Below are 19,604 nucleotides of genomic sequence, written 5' to 3' on the forward strand. Positions count from 1 at the left end.
TCCGTTGACTCTTGTGGGGTGGTAAAGATAGTCTGGATTTTTAAGTCAGTCAGGGTTTGGTTGCCACAGAACATGCCATTTATGGCTAGTTATCTTCATCCCCGTAGTATTTTCCTCTGTCTCTAAGTCTTATTGATGTCACCAGCTGTAATTGGAAAAGAGCTGGAACAACTAAAAGGCCTTTGGGTTTTCTTATAGCTGTATATTTTATCTATGTCTAGTCTACAGTGGAAATCCCAAGCTGTGCAACACAGGCAGTTGCAAACAGGAAAATATATAGCACAATCGAGATCGGATTTTGACTCTTGTGGACTTATCTTTGGGATGATGCCAGCAAAACTTCATTAGAGTTACTGTTGCAAGAAATCACAAATTTTGTTCCATATGCGGTGTCCGTGGAGCTCTGTTCTCTTTTATTTTGGGAAAAAAAGCTAGTTTAATTGGGATCAAAGGTAATTTAATCATGAAAACAATGTAGTCGTAACTGTTACAAACCCATGTGGTGAGCTGTTTCTAAAAACACAATCCTGTTTGAGATACTACTCTGTAATATATCACTAAGTAACTCTTCAGTCACTCATGTCTGTTGCCCCTGGTTTGTCGCTTCTCCAGAGCGCTTTCTCTGAAAGCCAGGCGATGACTTGGTGTGTAACAAGGCCGTGGGTTACTCTGTTCTGATCGGGGATGGAAGACAAACATGCAAGAGGCTTATTCCAGTCAGTTAGGAAGGACTTTTAAAGGATAATCAGTTCTTGGAAACTATTAGTATGGGGGAAATGTACCCCTTTTTAGGAGTTATTTTGTGTAGTTCTTGGCTTTAACTGAAAGCTTTTGATTATAAATGCATTTTCTCAGAAGAGGTGGCTTAACCTAAGCTTTAAAACGTGGGGGTGGAAAGGCAGTTTCTTGTTCTGAGAATTTCTGGTCATATTTTTCTTAAGCTACCTGTGGTGTCGCATTGGTTGCCTCTTCAGCAGAGGTGTATTCCCGTTCGAACTCCCGAATCTACGTGCTGTTAAGAGGATGAGATTTCTATCTTGAAAATGAGTTCCTGCCTATAGGCATCGCCTGCTGGAGTACGAGTTCTGAATTACAGATCTCGCTGCGCTGTGCGAGTCACTGGGTTGGCGTTGGTGCCAAGCTTGCTTTCAGGTTACTGCCAAGCAGCCTGCAGCGCAGCGCCGGGCAGGAGGGCATTCGGGAGCCTTCGCTCATGGGTACGAGGCAGGGGCAGCGAGGGCGTTCGGGAGCCTTCGCTCATGGGTACGAGGCAGGGGCAGCGAGGGCGTTCGGGAGCCTTCGCTCATGGGTACGAGGCAGGGGCAGCGAGGGCAGGAGGGCGTTCGGGAGCGTTCGCTCATGGGTACGAGGCAGGGGCAGCGAGGGCAGGAGGGCGTTCGGGAGCGTTCGCTCATGGGTATGAGGCAGGGGCAGCGAGGGCAGGAGGGCGTTCGGGAGTGTTCGCTCATGGGTACGAGGCAGGGGCAGCGAGGGCGTTCGGGAGCCTTCACTCATGGGTACGAGGCAGGGGCAGTGAGGGCAGGAGGGCGTTCAGGAGTGTTCGCTCATGGGTACGAGGCAGGGGCAGCAAGGGCGTTCGGGAGCCTTCGCTCATGGGTACGAGGCAGGGGCAGCGAGGGCGTTCGGGAGCGTTCGCTCATGGGTACGAGGCAGGGGCAGCGAGGGCAGGAGGGCGTTCGGGAGCGTTTGCTCATGGGTACGAGGCAGGGGCAGCGAGGGCGTTTGGGAGTGTTCGCTCATGGGTACGAGGCAGGGGCAGCGAGGGCAGGAGGGCGTTCGGGAGCCTTCGCTCATGGGTACAAGGCAGGGGCAGCGAGGGCAGGAGGGCGTTCAGGAGTGTTCGCTCATGGGTACGAGGCAGGGGCAGCGAGGGCGTTCGGGAGCGTTCGCTCATGGGTACGAGGCAGGGGCAGCGAGGGCAGGAGGGCGTTCGGGAGCGTTCGCTCACGGGTACGAGGCAGGGGCAGCGAGGGCGTTCGGGAGCGTTCGCTCATGGGTACGAGGCAGGGGCAGCGAGGGCAGGAGGGCGTTCGGGAGCGTTCGCTCATGGGTACGAGGCAGGGGCAGCGAGGGCAGGAGGGCGTTCGGGAGCGTTCGCTCATGGGTACGAGGCAGGGGCAGCGAGGCCTTTCCTCTGCCTGGCTGTGGTACGGCCCAGCTAATGGTGCGGCAGGGAGCGATGGTCACGCGTGAGCGGGGTAAGGTGTCTGTCAGTGAACACAGGGCAGCAAGGGAAAGCCGTGGCCTCTCTCCCTGGTTGCTCTTGGCCTGGAAAGGTGCCTCCCTTGGGAGTGGATTTGATCTGAGTGAGCGCAGCGGGTAGGGACAGACACCTCTGTCTCCAGGTTAGAGCCCAGGGGCTGTGGGGGTGCAGCGCTTGCTCTGGCCCAGCTGCGAGTGCTGCAGGGAGCTTGGGTACACAGGCGCAACCCCCCCGCACTCCCCCCTTCCCAAAAAAGCGGCGGTGAGCCGTAACGCTGAGGATTACCCTCACGCCCTTGGCGCGGAGGGGAGCGGCGCCCGCCCCTCCAGGCCCACCTCGGGGGGAAAGCCCCGCGGCAGGCACAGAGCGGCGGCGGGGGCTCCTCGCCCCGCCCGGCGCGGGGGGCGGCGGGTCCGGCCGGGGCGGGCCGTCGGGAGCGGCAGCCGCTGCGGCCCGCCCCTGCGCTGGGGCTGCGCCGCCGGCCCAGCCTCGCCCCGCCGGCCGGCAGGAGGGAGCCGGGGCCGGGCGCCCGCAGCGGTAGAGCCGGTGGCCGCGGCTCCTGCTCCGAGCGGCGGTAAGGCGGCGGCGGGGCCCGGCTGGCAGCGCGGCCCTGAGGCGGCTGGCGGGGAGCGGCGGGGCGGGGCGGGCCGGGCCGGGCAGGCCGCCGGGCCTCCGCGGGCCTGGGGCGGCGGGGAGGGCCCCGGGCCCGGCGGGGCTGGGGGCGGGCGGCTGCCGGGCCTGCGGGGCGGCCTGCGGGGCTGGGCCCGGGCAGCCCAGCCGCCGGGGCCTGTCTGCTGGGGACGGCGGCTGGGAGTCAGCGCTGGCCGGAGGAGGCTGTCACATCGCCCGTGCTCTCCGTGCCTTGCCCGTTCGGCGTCTGGAAAAGCACCCCCGGCTGCGCTGCGGGGGCTGGTTTTCCGTGTGGCGCCTTTATGAGCCTCCGTGGCAGCTGTGCCCGGAGCTGCTGCCACCACCGCGGCTGGGCAACGCGGGGAAAGCAACGTGAAACTTCTCAGCCCGTGCGAAAGCATTGCAGGAAAATTGGCGCCCGGAACTGGGCAGGGCAAGGGGTGGCACAGTAGCATTGCTGCTAGGCGGTGTGCTGTTTCTGTTGCCATACCTTGTGTGCTCTCTTTTGGTAGACCCTGCTGACGGACCGGGACTTTCAGGGCCTCACACAGAACAGACTGCGGATAGGGAGAATGGTGGAAGTTCATAAGCATCCCTTTTAATTCAGAAGGGGGACAGGGGACAGGCTGCAGCTTCACCACACAGAGCTGAGGTGTAGCTTGCCTTTTGGTGGGTTACGAGGGAGAGTAGGCTTTGATGTGGCAGAGGAACTGGAGAGAAAGGTGGCCTTCAGGGCTTGCATTTGGCCTGCAGGTAAGGAGAACCGTCGAGTCTTGTCTCATACAGAGCAGTGGGGCCACGCTTCAAGTTAGGAGATGCTGCTTCAGTCTTGTGTGTACTCCATAGAAGCACAGTGAAGTTTACTTAATGCTGGCGTGCAGCAGATGATTTGAGGAACTTTGATGAAAAGGACCCGTGGAAAATGTTTTGTTTAAATTTTAATTTGTTGGATTTTCTCTCGCACTTCTGTTTTTAATAAGAATAAATTAAAGTGCCAAGAAGTAGACTGTGTTCTGTTAAGAGTCAGAATTGTTTCTGTGAAAGGAAAGATGATGATCACGCTTTTGGAAGAGGTATTGTCAAGCTTATTTACCCAGTGGAAAGAGGATTTGTTCTAGATGTGATCTGGCAAATAATAGCAGTAATCCAGCAGAAAAGAGTAGACTATTGCAAACTCAACAACTAAACCAACAAGTGTGCCTGTTTACCTCACCCACTGAACAGTCATTTGGTAGAATGGCCCAGGAGTTCTTGTACCCACTTTCCACAGCTGAAATAGGACTTCTTTTTAACAAATGGTATTTAAATAAAATTGTTCATTTTGAGACTGTAGCTCTTGATCTGCCATTTTATGGAAAGCAATACTTTTGGATGTAGGCTGGTGGGTGTAGGATGTAGGATGATGGCCTGGTGGGCAAAGCTGGGGGTAGTAATCATGAGACTGATTATCGTCTTGGCCCTGTCATTTATCTTCTGTGAGTCCTCAAGCAACTTAACTCACACCTCAGTTTCCTCTCTGTAACTAAGATACATTATAATATTTCTCTACTTTTCTAAGGGTAGGGAGGATAAAGTGCAGTGAGAGATTGCAAGGCACTATGAAGTGTCATGTGCATTAAAGACCTAAGTGGGTCTCAGTTGAGTCATCTTTGTGCTTTGGATTTTGACTTCAGGAGGATGCTTTGTGGAAGAGAAAGATAGGAAGAACAACCGTCTAGTCTGGTTGAATGAATGTGGAAGCCTTTATGATAATGCTCCTCTTCTAGCCAAATTCAACAACATGTTTCCTTCCTCTGTTTAACCAGTTCTATCTTATAATTTCTATTGCAACTGTTGCTATGGTCTTCTGTATTACCTGCTTCTTTATTAACAGAGCTACTCATCCTCTTGCTGCTAGAGTGTTTGCAGTAACAGACCTTTTGTCCGCTAGACCGGAGATCCACTTCTCCCGGAGCAAGTCGCTGGTTTCCCACCAGTGGTTTCCCACTTGCGTGCTGGTTTGGATGCCTTGCGTTACACCTGGCTGGAGGCTGTCCCTGCCATAGTCGAAAGGGTGGCCATATGACTGCAGCTCTGCTCAGACTACCACTTTCTTGTCCCAGCTGGGATTGTCTGTGTGTGTGAAGGGGGAGATGATCAAGTGTTTCGGGCAGGGACATCAGTGACTGTTCCAGCTAGAGATGGGGGCTAATATATGGGTCTAACAATACCTGTACTGACATCTTAGTTTTCCTATGTAATTTATCCCATGCTTTTTATGCTTTGTTTTCTTTTCTAAAATAGAAATCACAGAGTGCTGTGGACAAGTGTTGTGTGGTGTTGTGCGTCTAGCAAGATGATGATCCTGAGTCATTGCTGTAGAAAACCATTTCTTATATGCACGGAGCTTTCCAGCTGTCCTGTAGAATCACATTGGCACAGTCAGTTTAAGCACTGTTGGAGTAGGGTTAGTTATTGCAGCTGTTGTATGAAAGTAAAATAATCTCAGTGCTGCATTTTATATTTCTGCACTGTTGCTTGCTTATGCTGCATCCTCTTCAGTGTAGTCTTTGACACTGCAAGTATTTTTTCCTAGTAGCTGTGAGGTGCCTCTGGAGGCTGTACCTCGTGCTTGTTTCTTTCAAATTTTGAAAGTAGGATAGTGGGATGCTAGGTGAAAGAGGAAGTCGTCGTTTTTCCAGGAGCTTTCTGGATTTTTTTGAAAGACAGACTCTTCCTGACTTCCCACTTCACAGAACATCCAGGTTATTTAATTGAGTTAGAGACATCATATGCTCTCTAATAGATTTTTGTAAAATTGAATTCTGAACAGTAGCTTCCTGTATGATAGAGAGTTTTCAATGGTAAGATGTGCAAATTATGGTCTTCAGACAGAAATCTGAATATGAAATAAGTGACGATAATGAATGGTGAGACATGCTTTTCTAACGGTCATTTTCTCAGTGTAATTTTGGGTACACTGCAGGTATCTGTGATGTAATATAAATATTATTTAATAGCTAATGTTTAATAAACTAATATTTTAAATACTATATGTTCTTTACTGGCTTAATGTTTTTTTTTTTAAATAATCCTGATATTTTATGCATAAATCATGACTCTTGCATGGAATGAAAATATGGGAGTAGAATTTTATATTAATTTCTCTCTAGTCCTTTTCCTGCCTCTTAATGCATTTGGATGGCTCAAAGTGAAAACTTTTTAAGTTCTGAGCAGTTGGGGCAGATCACAGTTCAGCAGTACGCTATGTTCAGAAAGCTTTATCATTATGTAGTGGGGAAATGTCTCATTTGGCGTAATCTTTTTGTAAAACATGGTTGTAATACTATTCTGAAGGTGTTTTTCACTACTCTCTCATAAGCGATGCTAAGAAAGAAAATGAAATGTATTTTTCTTTCTCATCTGTATGCATTACGGCAAAGGAACAGTTTCAGATTTTTGAGAACTTACTAGGAATGCAGATTAAGTAAATGGTAGCTGTGTTGAAAATCCCGTTTTGTGTAAGACAGGAAATGAGTCATTGAGTCGAGGTCCCCTACCATTATGGGAATGACATCATATAATTCCTCATAAGATTCCTTTTATTCTTATTTTTTTCTTAATCAGGAGAACTCCTGGTGGTGTTTTCCCACTCAGCCATGTCAGAAAATTCTTATTCATTCCCTTTTTCATCTTTTTTCTTTTTCTGAAAAGAACCAACTGAAAATGTCTCAGAATCCTGAGAAGCCACATTCAAGTGAAGAAAAGTTGAGTGGTTTGGAGGATGGTCAAGAGGAGAGCTTGGATCAGTCTATCAGAAAAAGAATACGCCAGAGTGCTCCAGGGTTGCACAGAGATGATACACCAAAGTGTAAGCAAAACTGCTTTATTAAAAAAAAAAAAGTAAAGTCTATAATTTTTTGGTGGAGACAATCATGGCATCTTATTGCATTCTGTGCAAGTTTGACTGTTTTGCAATTAAATATTGTGTGACTCTTGATCACTTGCTTTGAAACAGTTTGTAACAGCTTTCTCCCCATTTTGTTTTAGTACTTAATTGTTCATAATAACCATGTTGCTCTGAGCCACATCCATCTTAGATACCCTTGCACGTCTGCACTCATGGAAAGGATAAGCACTACTCCAGCATATTCTAGCTAACCTGTTGCTGCTGTTGCATTATCAGCTGAACCTTCTGGATTGTTGCAGCCTCTGTTTCTACTGCAGGGCAAGGAAGGCCGTTATCAACAAAATAACTCCCTGTCACCCCCATCCCAATACAGATGGAAAGTAGTACATTTAATCCTAATAGCGCTTCTAGTGTCAAGCAGGACTGCGTATTTTAAGTTTATTCCTAGGGCATGTATTTCTTTGTCATTCTGCTTTTAACCTGAGAAGCTGGATGCAATATGGCTACCAATTATTTCTGGCAAAGCGATAGGTAAAACCAAGGGGAAGTTTTCTGGTCCCAGGGATTCAATTCAAAGAGGCAGAATTGCTCAGATAACTAGTTCCAAATTTCTGCAGGGATATCTCAGCATGTAGTATTTTATTTTTTGCATTCTTTTTATTTTTTAATAGTGTTTATTATTACTTGAGGTTTAGTGTTGTGTTTAGTGTCATGTTACACAGAGGAGATGTTCTTACGTCTTGCTGGTTGCCTGATAGGAAATGTGGTGTGTGTATGGAGAAGGGCTATGAACACGTGAAAGTAAAATGCGTAACACAGTCTTACACCGTATGGTACCACAAAGAAGTCGTTGGTCTCAAGCCCTCCCCTCTTGTGAGGGAGCAGATATAATATGAGAATGAAGTAACATTCTTTAAGAGCATTCTTTGGTAAATGAAAGAGTCTTAGCTTTTAGTGCATCCACTGCTAGAGTGAAGTCATTTGGCAGTTGGACAAGAGCACTCTCATTCAGCTGTGAACTTTGTTGTCCTGCTAGTTCTTCTCAGAATATCAATCCTCACTGTGTTCCCAGAGTCACTATGCAAGATTAAGCTCCCAGCAGACCAAAATAAGGGTTTAAGAGCACTGCACAAAAAGAGCAAGATATTAATGAAAAATTAGCACATTGGAACCATGCTGTATATACTTGGAACAGCTTTGAATGGTAGACAAGTGATGGACAGTTAGTTTTAAAGGACCTTTTCTATGTTACTAGCTTAAGTCCAATCAAACTGGATTATCAAATGAGGCAGAGATGATAGTTTGCCTAAAACATATCTCAGTGAACCCAGCCTATGAAGATCCTTGGTTGGTTTCTTTCATGTTGAGAATCAGTATGTCACTCCTGTGCCCAGACTGTAGTTGAAGTGAATGAACTGCAGAGAGGAATCAATCCATTAGGGCAATTCTGTCGTGGCTCTTTTCCCCTCTTCTGCTCTGCTAGATGTTTTCTGGAGGAGCTGAGATGAACATTGCCATTCTTGTCTGCCTCACCTGAGGACACTAAAGATCTAGCCCTCTCCCTTTTCTCAAATACCTGGACCAGGGAAGAGCTGTGGTGCTTCTCCTAACTTTTGGCAAGGCATTGCAGGGCACCCACATGCACTGCTTGCACTGATGCTACCACAGCTAGGCAGAATCTTTACCACAAAGAAGCAGTGGCAACAGGTTTCAGTTGGCTTCAGTGGTGATTACTTCCCTAACCAGCATGGCCTACACCCTTGCTGCCTTCTGTGCCTTTGTGTTGACTTGTTTTTAGGGCTGTAACACTTCCTGCACTACAGCGATGCCAGCAGTGTCCGAGGAGGATGTTATATAGTCCAGAACAATTAGGAGCTGTATTTCCCACTGCATCCAGGAAGCAAATTAAGTTTTCTGAAACTGCCCCTGTCCCTCTTCTACCTTCAAGATTTCTGCAGTCTGTCACTACCTTTGTCTCCTGCCTAATGAAAACTGGCCTGTTTTTTCAGGTTTGGTGCTTTCTCCTACTAGCTTGTATGCCCCAAGGGCCCAATTTGAAGCTGCTTGTTCATCCTTGTCCGTCCCAAATGCCTGCCAGAGGAAGAAGTCTTAGGCATTGGTGCTTCGACTAGCTCTTGACATCCTTTGTCACTTGGACAATGGCCTCTGGGGAAAAAAAGTTTGGAGAAATGCCAGTTGCACTGGCAGTAGTGAGAATAATTAGCTAGTAGTACGTTATTGCTTAATGTTAATGGTGGTTTGTTTGCTGACTGCTTTAGAGATGAAGTCACTTTCTTGAAAAATAAGAAATTGAAATGGCAACATCTGCACAATAATTGGGGAAATTATTTTAATGATTTTTTTGATGATTTCTTCCCACAGTATGGAGAAAGATGATATTAAGCAATCCTAAAGAAGTGGGGGTTTGGGTGTGAGGTTTGGTTTTGTTTTTTAAAAGAGCTTGATGGAACTTGGAAGCAATTGACATACTGAGCGCAGAATATCAACTTGGGTTCACTGCTTTGTTTCCTGTAATACTCCAAACCTGTGTCATCCGCCAGCTGGGAAGAGGAAGGGAAGGAAAGGAGAAGAATCTTCAGATGATACTGTCTTTTGGCCCTTTGTACTGTCAAAAAGGTGGAAAGGGTCCAAAAATAGTACCAGACTTTTTTCCACAGACTTTTATAGATAACTGTCTGACAGTTTAATTTATGTTGCAGCTAGTCCTCCTCGGCCTGTGTCAATAGAAGAGCTCATGGAAACAGCTAAGGGAGTAACCAACATGGCATTAGCACATGAAATTGTTGTTAATGGAGACTTCCAGATAAAACCAGCTGAATTACCAGAACACAGGTAAGATTGCTACCAAACAGATACATAAATTCAGTTTGCATTTGTAGAACTGCAGAACAGCTCCAGTGGATCAGATAAAGGCTCTGGCTAGTATCTTGTCTGGCAGTGCTTGACACGAGATAGGAAAAAGCATAAGAAGAAGAATAATGTAAGCATGCAGTTCTGCTTCCTCAGAAATGTGTGTGCGTGAAAGTTGAGCTCTTGAAGTAATTGTTTGGGCACGTGTGGTGCAAGTCCCAGTGTGGTGTGCTTTCTGTTGGTGTCCCCTTGTCCCAGGAGCCTGAGACTGCAGTCTTCTGAATACCCAAGTCTAGCTGCAGATGCAGGTAGTGCTCTTAGCTTCTTTCAAGCTTTCACTGCCTGTGGGAGTAAGATGAAACTGGTAACTTTGGCTTTTTCTGAGCTTAATGTCTGTTTCTCCAGCAATTTTTCGGGGGGAGAGATTCCTATGTTTTATTAGGTTAGGCCTTTCTCCTTTTAAGTTTTAAGTCTTTCCTTCTCTTTCTGACCTACCGTAATTCTATCCCCTGCTGAGAGGGGAGGGGCAGAACAGAAGAGGCCTTGATGTCTGGTCGCATATTGGCCCACATAGCTGACCTAGTCCTATCGACAGATGCTGCATCTGCTGTTCCTTTGTCTTTCACACACAGAGAGATGTGGCTGACTGTGTTTCCTGGGTTAATTTATGAAAGTTGAGTGCATATTTCATGGAAGAGACTTGGTCCACATTGGAACCAATGTTGTCTGTAGGTGTCTATGTTTGAGAGAGACCCCAGAGCATGTTACCTTCACGGGTCCTGCAGGAGAATATGCTACGGATGGCTCTTAGAAGACTGACATGGGTTGTCCTCTATAGAAAGTGGTCATACTGAGACAAAAGGTCTGATGCACGTCTCCACCAAAACAAGGTGATGGTGGTTCCCGTTAGTGTTAGTAATGAGAGGGTGTTGCTTGGAACTAGAACCATCCCTGACTGAAAAGGCAGTAATGGGAACAGTCCCGCTTCCCTTCTCACCTGGACTGTTCCTGTCTTTCCAGCTCTGTGACACCAGCGTATTATACCGGTGGTGTTTTATTAATGGCTGTGGACTGCTAAACAATAGTAACCAAAGAAAATATGCTTGTGCTGTTTAATACACTGAACCTCATGGTCCCAGCAGGAATTGCCTTTGAGTAAGCGTTGAATGGAGCAGATGAGGGTCTTTGCTATACTTTGTTCACTTGTCTCAGCCTCTGAGTTGGTAGGAAATGGAATCATGGCCCCCTTAAATGCTGAGGACAAACAACATTTAACTGAGCTAGCATATGGCAGTAGACATCTCTGTTGTCCATCAAGACTCATATAATTTAGAGCTCAAGCAATGATTTGATCTGTCTTCTCAGCACTGTCTTTCAGTGTCTGCCTTGTCTGCTAGGGAGACCCAGGCAGTGTGGGCCAGTCCTCCTCTATTGCCTTACTTGCAGGTTGCCTGCAATTCCTGTGTGGTTGCGTGAACTGGGACCTGCCTCTAGCCTGCGCAAGCGCTGCCTCTGAAGCAAGCATTTGGAAAGTACACCTGAAACATGCAAAGCTCATTCTCCCCATTTGACGTTATTGTCTCTGTCCCAGCATCTTTTGGGGGAACTTCAATCAGGTGTTTTCTGCTTGGCGGTTGATGGCTGAGAATAAACGCTTCATCTGAAGTCCCACAGTTAAGAGAGTGCTGTTCTATTCAGTGTCCATTTCCACTCCGTGTTCCTTCACATGGACTTCTCGTATGAAAATGTGCTGTGATAGTGGATAACTTTTCTGGCATGCCTCAGTGCCGTAAAATTGGTCTTGGCATTTTTCAGGGAAGGATTTTAGCATGTCTTCTTTTTTCTATCCTTTCTTCTTTCCCCACCCCCTTTAAAAAAAAAAAAAAAAGGAGGGAAAGAGGTGGTTGGATGCTTTTGCTCACTGATGCTGAGCAGTGGCTGCAGCTGTTCACCAGAGTGGCTGATTTGCACCTCTTCACCTGATCACAGAAACAGATGTACTGCAGAGGTCACCTTGCTCGGGAGTGCCTGGGCTGTGTGAGAGGCCAGGTCTGCTTTAGTACAACATCCCTGTGTTTGGCTTTTGGGAGGGTTTTGGGTACAGCTATTTACCACCTAGAAAAGAAAGAGTAGTCCTTCAGATTTTGCTTGAAGAGGGACTCTGGAATCTTCCTTGGATTAAATGTTTTGCGTGTATGTGTGTATAGCATAGAGTCCCCCGCAGCTGGAATGTACGTGCAGACAAGTGGTTGGAGGAGAAAGCAGTTGTGACTGCATTTGCAGGTGTACGCGCTGTCAGTAGAGTACGTGTTGGCTAGGCTGAGGGCCGCAGGGCATAAGCACCTCTGGGCGCTGCCTGAACCTCGGCTACACATGGAGTCAGAGCCTTGGGAATCTGGTGTTTGTTTTGGGCATTCTTTGTGTGCTTGCCTGTACGTGTGAGCGTTTTACTTCTTCGGTGTGGAAGTTAAACCTGGTGTGAACATGAGCCTGCCTACTGAAGAGGAATAACTTTCAGTATTTTGAATTAGGAATTGGTACTGAAGCAGTGAAATGAATTTATTTTTTTTACACAAACGGAGCTGGGCCTTTATCTCCGCTTAGCTGCAATATTTATGCGTTGAAATGCATAAGCTTGTGTGTTAGGGAAGTTACTTAATTTCTGTTAAGTTTACTTAATGAATTTTACCTGGTGGAACTGCATTTCCTTTAGTGAAGCTTTTGAAAGGAACGTGAATACTGATCTTTTGAAGACAAGCTGTAATTTTTGTGCTTGCTTTTTTTTTTTTTCCCTTCCAGTTGTTTACTTTAGAGGTAGTGTATGATAGATACTTTCAAGGATTTTAATTTGTAGCCACCTTTGCTTGTGTGTAACCCTTTATTAGGATATAAGCCATTCCAAATCCTGTGTCCAGTTTTTCTTGCTTTTCTGAGTAACTTAAAATGACAGCTCTCTTCTCTGTTAATCGTCATATATATATTATTACATGCTGTTCTTCAGGAGCTGCAGGTTATCTCTGTAAGGTGGTGCAGTGACAAGTATGATTCTTTTTAACTTTATTTACCCACAGCTTAGAAAAAAAAGTAAGAGATATTGTGCATAAAGCTTTCTGGGATTGTCTGGAAGCTCAGTTAAAGGAAGATCCACCGACATATGACCATGCAATTAAACTATTGGGAGAAATTAAAGAGGTAAGATGATGTGATCTGAAGGTAACTTATCGAATTTGTGTAGCTTCATTGATATGAATGGGCAGAAGTGGTTGAAGTTTGGCTTTTCATAAAGGACTCTCTTGATCTTCTTCATTACTGTATCATTGTCTGTAAATGTATATAAGTTGTATAACCCCAGAGGAGAAATTTGAATGTAAAAACAAATGCAAAACCACGTAAGATGAATAAAAAGTAAGTAATACTAGTTTCATAATTCCAAGCTTCCTTCATGTTATGACAGTGGTATTAGTTATGGAATCAGTGAGATGCCCCAACACTGGGCTAACAAAACCAAGTACAGTAGTCTTAAGTATGATCTGTACTACGGAGTATTTACCACTTAATAACTTCAGTATCACACAGAATGAGATGAAACTCTTGGAGTTTGTGAATAGTTGGGGGGCGTGGGGGGAAAGAGATTCCACTTGTAAAGGGCAATTAGTTTAAATAAAGTGGTTCAATAACTGTTTTGATCCTTGTAGTCTGTGACGTGTAGAATAATGCCCTGTTAACTTTCCATTTCAGAATCTCCTGTCTTTCTTGTTGCCTGGTCATACTAGACTGAGAAGCCAGATTACGGAAGTTCTTGATCTGGACTTGATAAAACAGGAGGCAGAGAATGGGGCCCTTGACATTTCAAAGTTGGTTGAATTTGTTATTGGGATGATGGGGACTCTCTGTGCTCCAGCTCGAGATGAAGAAATTAAGAAACTGAAAGATATTAATGAAATTGTTCCTCTGTTCAGGTACTGAAATGGTATTTATTAGTAATGTTGAGAGTCCCTTAAATAATTTTAGATGTGTGTGTGGTCCCAGCAGGGCAACCTGCAAATCTTTGTAGAAAAAGAGTGATAGGAAAGGGGATGTAGTTGTGGGTGTGAAGGGGAGAGAAGCTCCAGAAGTCTTTAACAAGGACCCTCTTTTTTCTGGTGAATTGGAGTATTTGTCTGGCTCCTGCATGTCACTGAAGGACATTTTCTCAAATACCAAATGCATATAAGCCTTAAGATAGCAGGTGAATGGTCAGTTTGTATCAGAATTTAATATCGACAGCAGAAGCGGGGGAAAAAGCAAGCAGGATAATAGGAAAAAGGGATTATTGTTCTCCAATCAGTTCTTCCTTTCCCCCCAATTTGAGCTCTCTTTACCCCCCACCCCACTCCCTGTATAATATCCTTTCCGTTCTAAAGGGAGTGTACATACCACATCTGGGAGCACAGAGGCTTCTTCTGCTTTGTCACTATGTTTTCAGTTGAACAGCTCAAGGTCTCAATAGTTAGAAGACATTTTATTAACCTTGTTGTTTTCTAATTTGATAAGCTTTCCAAGAGTTCAGGATTGACTTAGCAGAAATATTGCCAGCAGGAATTAGGTTGCTTTGAAATTAAGGTGTTTTTCTTTGGGTTTGGGGTTTTGGGGTTTTTTTTCCACCTTTTCTTTTTTCCCCACCTTGGGTCTGATTATTCACTTCCCACTGAGGTTGGCTTTATAGGCTGCCAACAGAGACAGTATACAAGCTTGGAAATCCAGATGTCTTTTTATGTATTCAACATACAATATTGCACATCCTGGGAAATATAATCTGTGGAGCTAGTAAAGTTAATTCCATGGAGGCTTTTTTACCGGAGAGCAAGTTTTATTTCCTACTTGGAAGAGGCACATGCATCCATGTACGTGCTTGCTCAAGCTTTCTCTCTGTCTTGTGCTCTTAAATTGTTAAGCACCCTGTTAATATTTCCCATGCATGTTTTTGCTCTTTCCTTAGACAATCTGTAATAAATCTTGTAAATAGTACCTCTTAAACGTCTGCAGCCTTGAATAACTTTTTCTGTTTGTTTGTTTAGAGCAATTTTCTCTGTGTTAGACCTAATGAAAATGGATATGGCAAACTTCGCTGTCAGTAGTATTAGGCCAAAATTAATGCAGCAGTCTGCTGAATATGAAAGAAAGAAGTTTCAGGAGTTTCTTGAGAAACAGCCAAGTATGACTTTCTTCCTTTCTTTCTTCCCCTCTGACCTCCCAGTAAACTGCGTGTCTTTGCTTGTAGATCATGAAAACAAATCAGATTTTTTTTTCGTAAGTTCTAGAATTCATATGGTGAATGACACCTTGTGCCCCAAAACTGTGCTTTGAAAAAAATCTGCTGGAACAACAGTTCTGCCCTTAGTGCGCTGCAGTTTAGTTTCATTTCAATACAGTGTAGGGCATAATTAGCTAGCATCATCTCACCTCCAGTTTCCTGTAGCTGTGTGGTTTTAATTTTGTTTTAGATGTTCTGCTTTAATGCAATAAATTAAATGCATGTCAATAACTGATATCATGGGTATTAGTAATAGTAACTAATGGGATTATTTGGAAATTACTGGTGGAAAAACCTAACTTTGAAAAGGAATTTTCTTAACAGTTTGTTTGTTTTTTTTTTTTTTTCCCCCCCTGCTCTTCTAGATTCTTTAGACCTTGTGACAAGGTGGTTGCAAGAAGCAGCAGATGATCTTGCAAAGCTGAGATGTAAAATGTTGCTTCCCGACTGTAGTGGTGATGGTGCCACTGGTGGGGCTTCCGCCTTGTGCTCCACTGCTGTACAAAATCGGGCCTATCTGAAGCTCCTAAAGTGGGATCATGTAAACAGGCCTTTTCCAGAAGTAGGTGTTTAACAGAAAAATTTATTTCTGTGCTTGTTCTACTTTCTATTTCTGGGATATAAGGGAAGCTGTTTGGATTTGTAGCCTTTCAACGAGTACCATACTAAAACATTTATCTCTTGATTGAGAGCTCTTGTAGCTCTTCTAATAGGTACTTCTTTTTCAGTATTGAAACTTACTTAGTTGGAAAAGAGGAGTTAATTCTTTTCATTTTGTTCCTGTTACTGGCCTGCTGAGCATGTGTTGCTCTTTTCTGTGTCTTTGTCTTATCTTCGCTGCTGTGAATAGGTAGGCATCACAACGTCACTTCACAGCCCAGCATTCTGACTTTATTCTTTGCAGACGGTGCTAATGGACCAGACCCGCTTTCAGGAAATACAGCTGGAGCTGGAGCAGCTCCTTTTGATGGGGACTGTCCTTCTGGTCACGTTCAGTGCAGCAGGCTCAGCACTCGTTGATATACCCGGCTTTGCTGAGAAAATCAAAACCATTGTCAAGGTGCTGCTGACAGGAATGCATCTTCCGTGAGTATTGAATAATCCTAGTCACACAGAGGCAGGTGTAGTTCTGTTTTCGTCCTAGTAAATAATCATTTGGAGCCTCTCTCTGGCTGTGGACTGCAGAATATGTAGAGGAAGTGATGAGGGCTTTGTATGAGCCCAGGCTGACAATTTTTATTCAGCTTACTTGGGCAGAACTGTCTTTTCTTGCTCTGTTCTTTCCTGAGATGTGCATGCTCCTTTTTTCAGATTATGCTTTCCATGACGCCTGGTTGGCACATGAGATTGCAAGCAGCTAACCATGCTCACGGTTTGGGACAGGCTCCCTGAAGGGTTTGAGTGTGGTACGGTACGCTGCTTGCGATTTAGAATGATTGCTGTGTGCGTTATGGGTTGATAACTGTTTTTTGCATTAGTCAGAGCTGTCTGCGTAGGCAGAAAGTCAGCTCTTGTATGGATTGTTCAGGCTGGAAATCTTTAATGCTATCCTACCTCCTTGTTTTGTATCTCAACTTTATTTTTCATATATATGAAATGTATTATTCTTTATATTCTGGCTTTATCTGGATTATGCTTCTTCCATTACATTTGATAAATAAGGCAACTATAATTGGATAGTTGATTTTTAAAAGGTGGGAAAAAACCACATAGCTAATATAGCTAAGTAATGCTCTACTCCACATTCTCTAGCTCCTTTAACCTGCAGGAATCTTTGGCTGCTGTCGGCGAAAAGGTGTGTGCTGAAGTTAACAGCTGCCTTTCCCAGCATGGGTTTATGCCGTTCTCAGCGGAGAGAGAGACTGGACTTAAAGGACAAATCCAAGCAGCGGCCAATCCGGATAACACCATATGCAAGCTAATAGGTATGCGTTGACAAAAATGCTCTGCTCTCAAGTGGCCACTCCTCTGTCTTTGTAAAACTGTTGGTGGCATGTCATGCATGGTTTCCCATCTGATGTTTCAACTACTTGTTTACTATGTTCAGGCTTCCTGTATTTTACGTGAGATTACACTATTTCTAATTGCCTGTCTCTTTTGAAAACAAACCAAAACCCTTGGTCCAATTTTTCCAGATTCTCGAATTGAAAAGTTTCTGGAGAATTATCTTGCATCTAGTCACCAGAAATCATTGCCTGCTATTCCTGGAGGATTAGGCCCTATTCAAAGAGAGCTGGAAGAGATTGCTGTCAAGTATGTTCGTCTTGTCAACTACAACAAGATGGTCTTCAGCCCTTACTATGATGCAATCCTTGGCAAAATCCTGACCAAGGAAGAATCCCAACTTGTAGGGAAGTCAGAAGAATCGTAAAACCAGTTTGTATGCTACCAATACGGTATTGTCAGCTATTTTAAAAAAATTGCACCACTATTTGTCTAGGAAAACAGCTTTCCATGTAAATACTGGTTCCTTTCAATTCACTAGTGATGATTCATGAGGAAAATACATGAGATGCAAAAGGGGTTCTGAAGTAAATGATGGGAGAGATGCATTTTTAATGTAAGCATGCAACCTGGGGGGGATGTCTTGGTAGTTTTCTGGCTGCAATTTTTAGAGTTTTGAGCTGATGCTAGGTAGGACAAGTTTAAGAACCAACTTTGTATTTAAGTAGCTCATTTTAGGGCATTTTACTCTAATTTACCGTGAATTTAATTTAATTAATCCAGAGCAGATTAGCAATGGTCCTTCCCAGAAGGGGTGATTTGGCTTTAAAAAAAAACCTTACTTTAAAGAAGAATGCTAAAGTTCTAGATAAGAGAAACTTTAACAGGCAAAAAACAAAGCCAAACAGCACTTTATTGTAACATTATGGTTAGTATGGTAGGCTACTAGTTATTTCTGCATTTTACTGCATTTTTAATAGCATTTTTTTGCTGTTTACCTGCAGATGTTACAAAACACATAATATATTTTTGTAGCAAATTTTCTGGTTATTGGGTAACTGTCCTCTGCTATGTACAGTACTTACAAAGGTGGCAATCTTATAGATTGCAGCTGTATTTATCTCTTGTAAAGACTTCAGAAGGGCAGAGCTAAAATGTTTTGATAAAAGTGGCATTTCTTACCTTTTTTTTGCTAGTAGTTTACTCCTTTTTATGTGAAATACTAATTTTAAAGTAAATCTTTGTCATTTTCAGAAGGTGGGTTTAAAGTGCGTGAAACTTCAGGCTGAAAATTTTACTTGTTTTTTAAAACTGCAACTGGAGATGGTTGCATATTCAATCATGTCTTCAAAAATACGCAGGAAGTGCAGAGCACTATCGGAAGTATAAATGATTTTAATGTATTGTGCGAAGTGAGTGATTTAATGTTAGTTTGAATATACAGGGAATATTTTCAGTAGAAGATTTTTTTCACTTTGTAGAGTTGTTCTTGAAACTTAAAATATTTGTAGGTCTTGAATTTAATTAGCTACATGTTGTATAGATGAGTGTTCACAGAAGAGCTCAATGATCGTACAGCCTTATTGCAATCTCACGCTCAGCTAGGAGGTAAGTACATTTGAAATTTTCCTCTAGTTGAGCCCAATGCTGTATTACAGTAATCAAAATTTGATGATTTTATGAAAGCAAAGTTCATAGTTATAAATGGTAACTGTCCCAAGTACTAGACTATCCAAAATAGAATGTGCTGTCTTCTTTAAAAAAAAAAACCAACAAGTTATGTAAAATTTTATTGCTAACATCCAGGTTCATTTTATTAATCAACTAGTCAGCCAAAATAATAGGACTTCCAGAAGGAAGCACTGGATTATGAATCAGTGTTGATGCTTCCCTTTCCAGTTTTCCTTTAAACGTCAGTGTGGATATAGCTGCACTAACTTTGAGTTTGGAGGAAGGTGGGATAAGTAAGAGTTTTTGTTCTTAGCCTATGCAACTATAAAACAAATGTTTTCTCATTCATTATAAACCCCCTTCCCCCAGGGAAAAAAAAACCCACCAAAACCCTGTAAGAGATCACCAGCTCAGACAAGTGATTTTTCTCTTGGCTAAATGGATAGTAAAAATGGATGTCTGTCTGTGAATCTTTCTTTGCTAACTTGAAAATGAGTAGGTCGGTTAGCCAGAAAAAAAGTTCTGGGTAGGTTTTTGGTGTGGTCTAGTTCATTGTTTGAATCGGCAAAGGATACTACAGAGGTCTTCAAGATTGCTTCATCTGCTTACTGTGCTTTGCTGTTAGTGCAGGATCCACCTCAAAATACAGCCTATAGCTCTGCAGCTCCAAAAAATTAATTTGGTAGTCTGCGTAACAAAAGAGCTACCAGAACCATTATTGCTAGAGATATTAAAAACACCAAATAACCAAGACAAAGCTGATTTTGGTTTTGTTAAATGAGAGTTGCGGAAGTTATAAATTGCTGCTGCTATTTTAGTATTGCCTAGAAGCTGCCTTTAAAGGCCCCTGTGAATTATGCATACTACACAAATTTAGATGCTGTAGGGGATAATCTCAAGGATGTGGGGAGGAACATCATCATGGTGAAACAACATACTTAGAAACAGCTTTGAAAAGTACGTGACTGATGCCAGAATGAATGGGCCTGCATTATCAGTAGATAAAATTGTACTTGCTTACCTAGGAGATGGCTGCTCGCAATTCAGGGTCCAGATGTCCACAACGGTCAACCCCTGCTTAC

The 19,604-nt window shown here is 44.0% G+C and overlaps 1 protein-coding gene across 1 annotated transcript; it reads left to right on the plus strand.

Moving 5' to 3' along the window:
* Nucleotides 1-6,559: 6,559 nt before the first annotated feature.
* TCP11L1 (t-complex 11 like 1) lies at nucleotides 6,560-17,285 on the plus strand. The gene is made up of 9 exons (XM_009492944.2): nucleotides 6,560-6,704; nucleotides 9,464-9,596; nucleotides 12,686-12,806; nucleotides 13,353-13,573; nucleotides 14,672-14,808; nucleotides 15,273-15,469; nucleotides 15,812-15,993; nucleotides 16,660-16,832; nucleotides 17,043-17,285. Exons 1-9 carry the CDS (start codon nucleotides 6,560-6,562, stop codon nucleotides 17,276-17,278), a joined length of 1,545 nt encoding a protein of 514 aa, XP_009491219.1. The 3' UTR covers nucleotides 17,279-17,285.
* The last annotated feature ends 2,319 nt before the right edge of the window (nucleotides 17,286-19,604 follow it).

Source organism: Pelecanus crispus, chromosome 6, assembly GCF_030463565.1.
Source record: "Pelecanus crispus isolate bPelCri1 chromosome 6, bPelCri1.pri, whole genome shotgun sequence".
Taxonomy (NCBI): domain Eukaryota; kingdom Metazoa; phylum Chordata; class Aves; order Pelecaniformes; family Pelecanidae; genus Pelecanus; species Pelecanus crispus.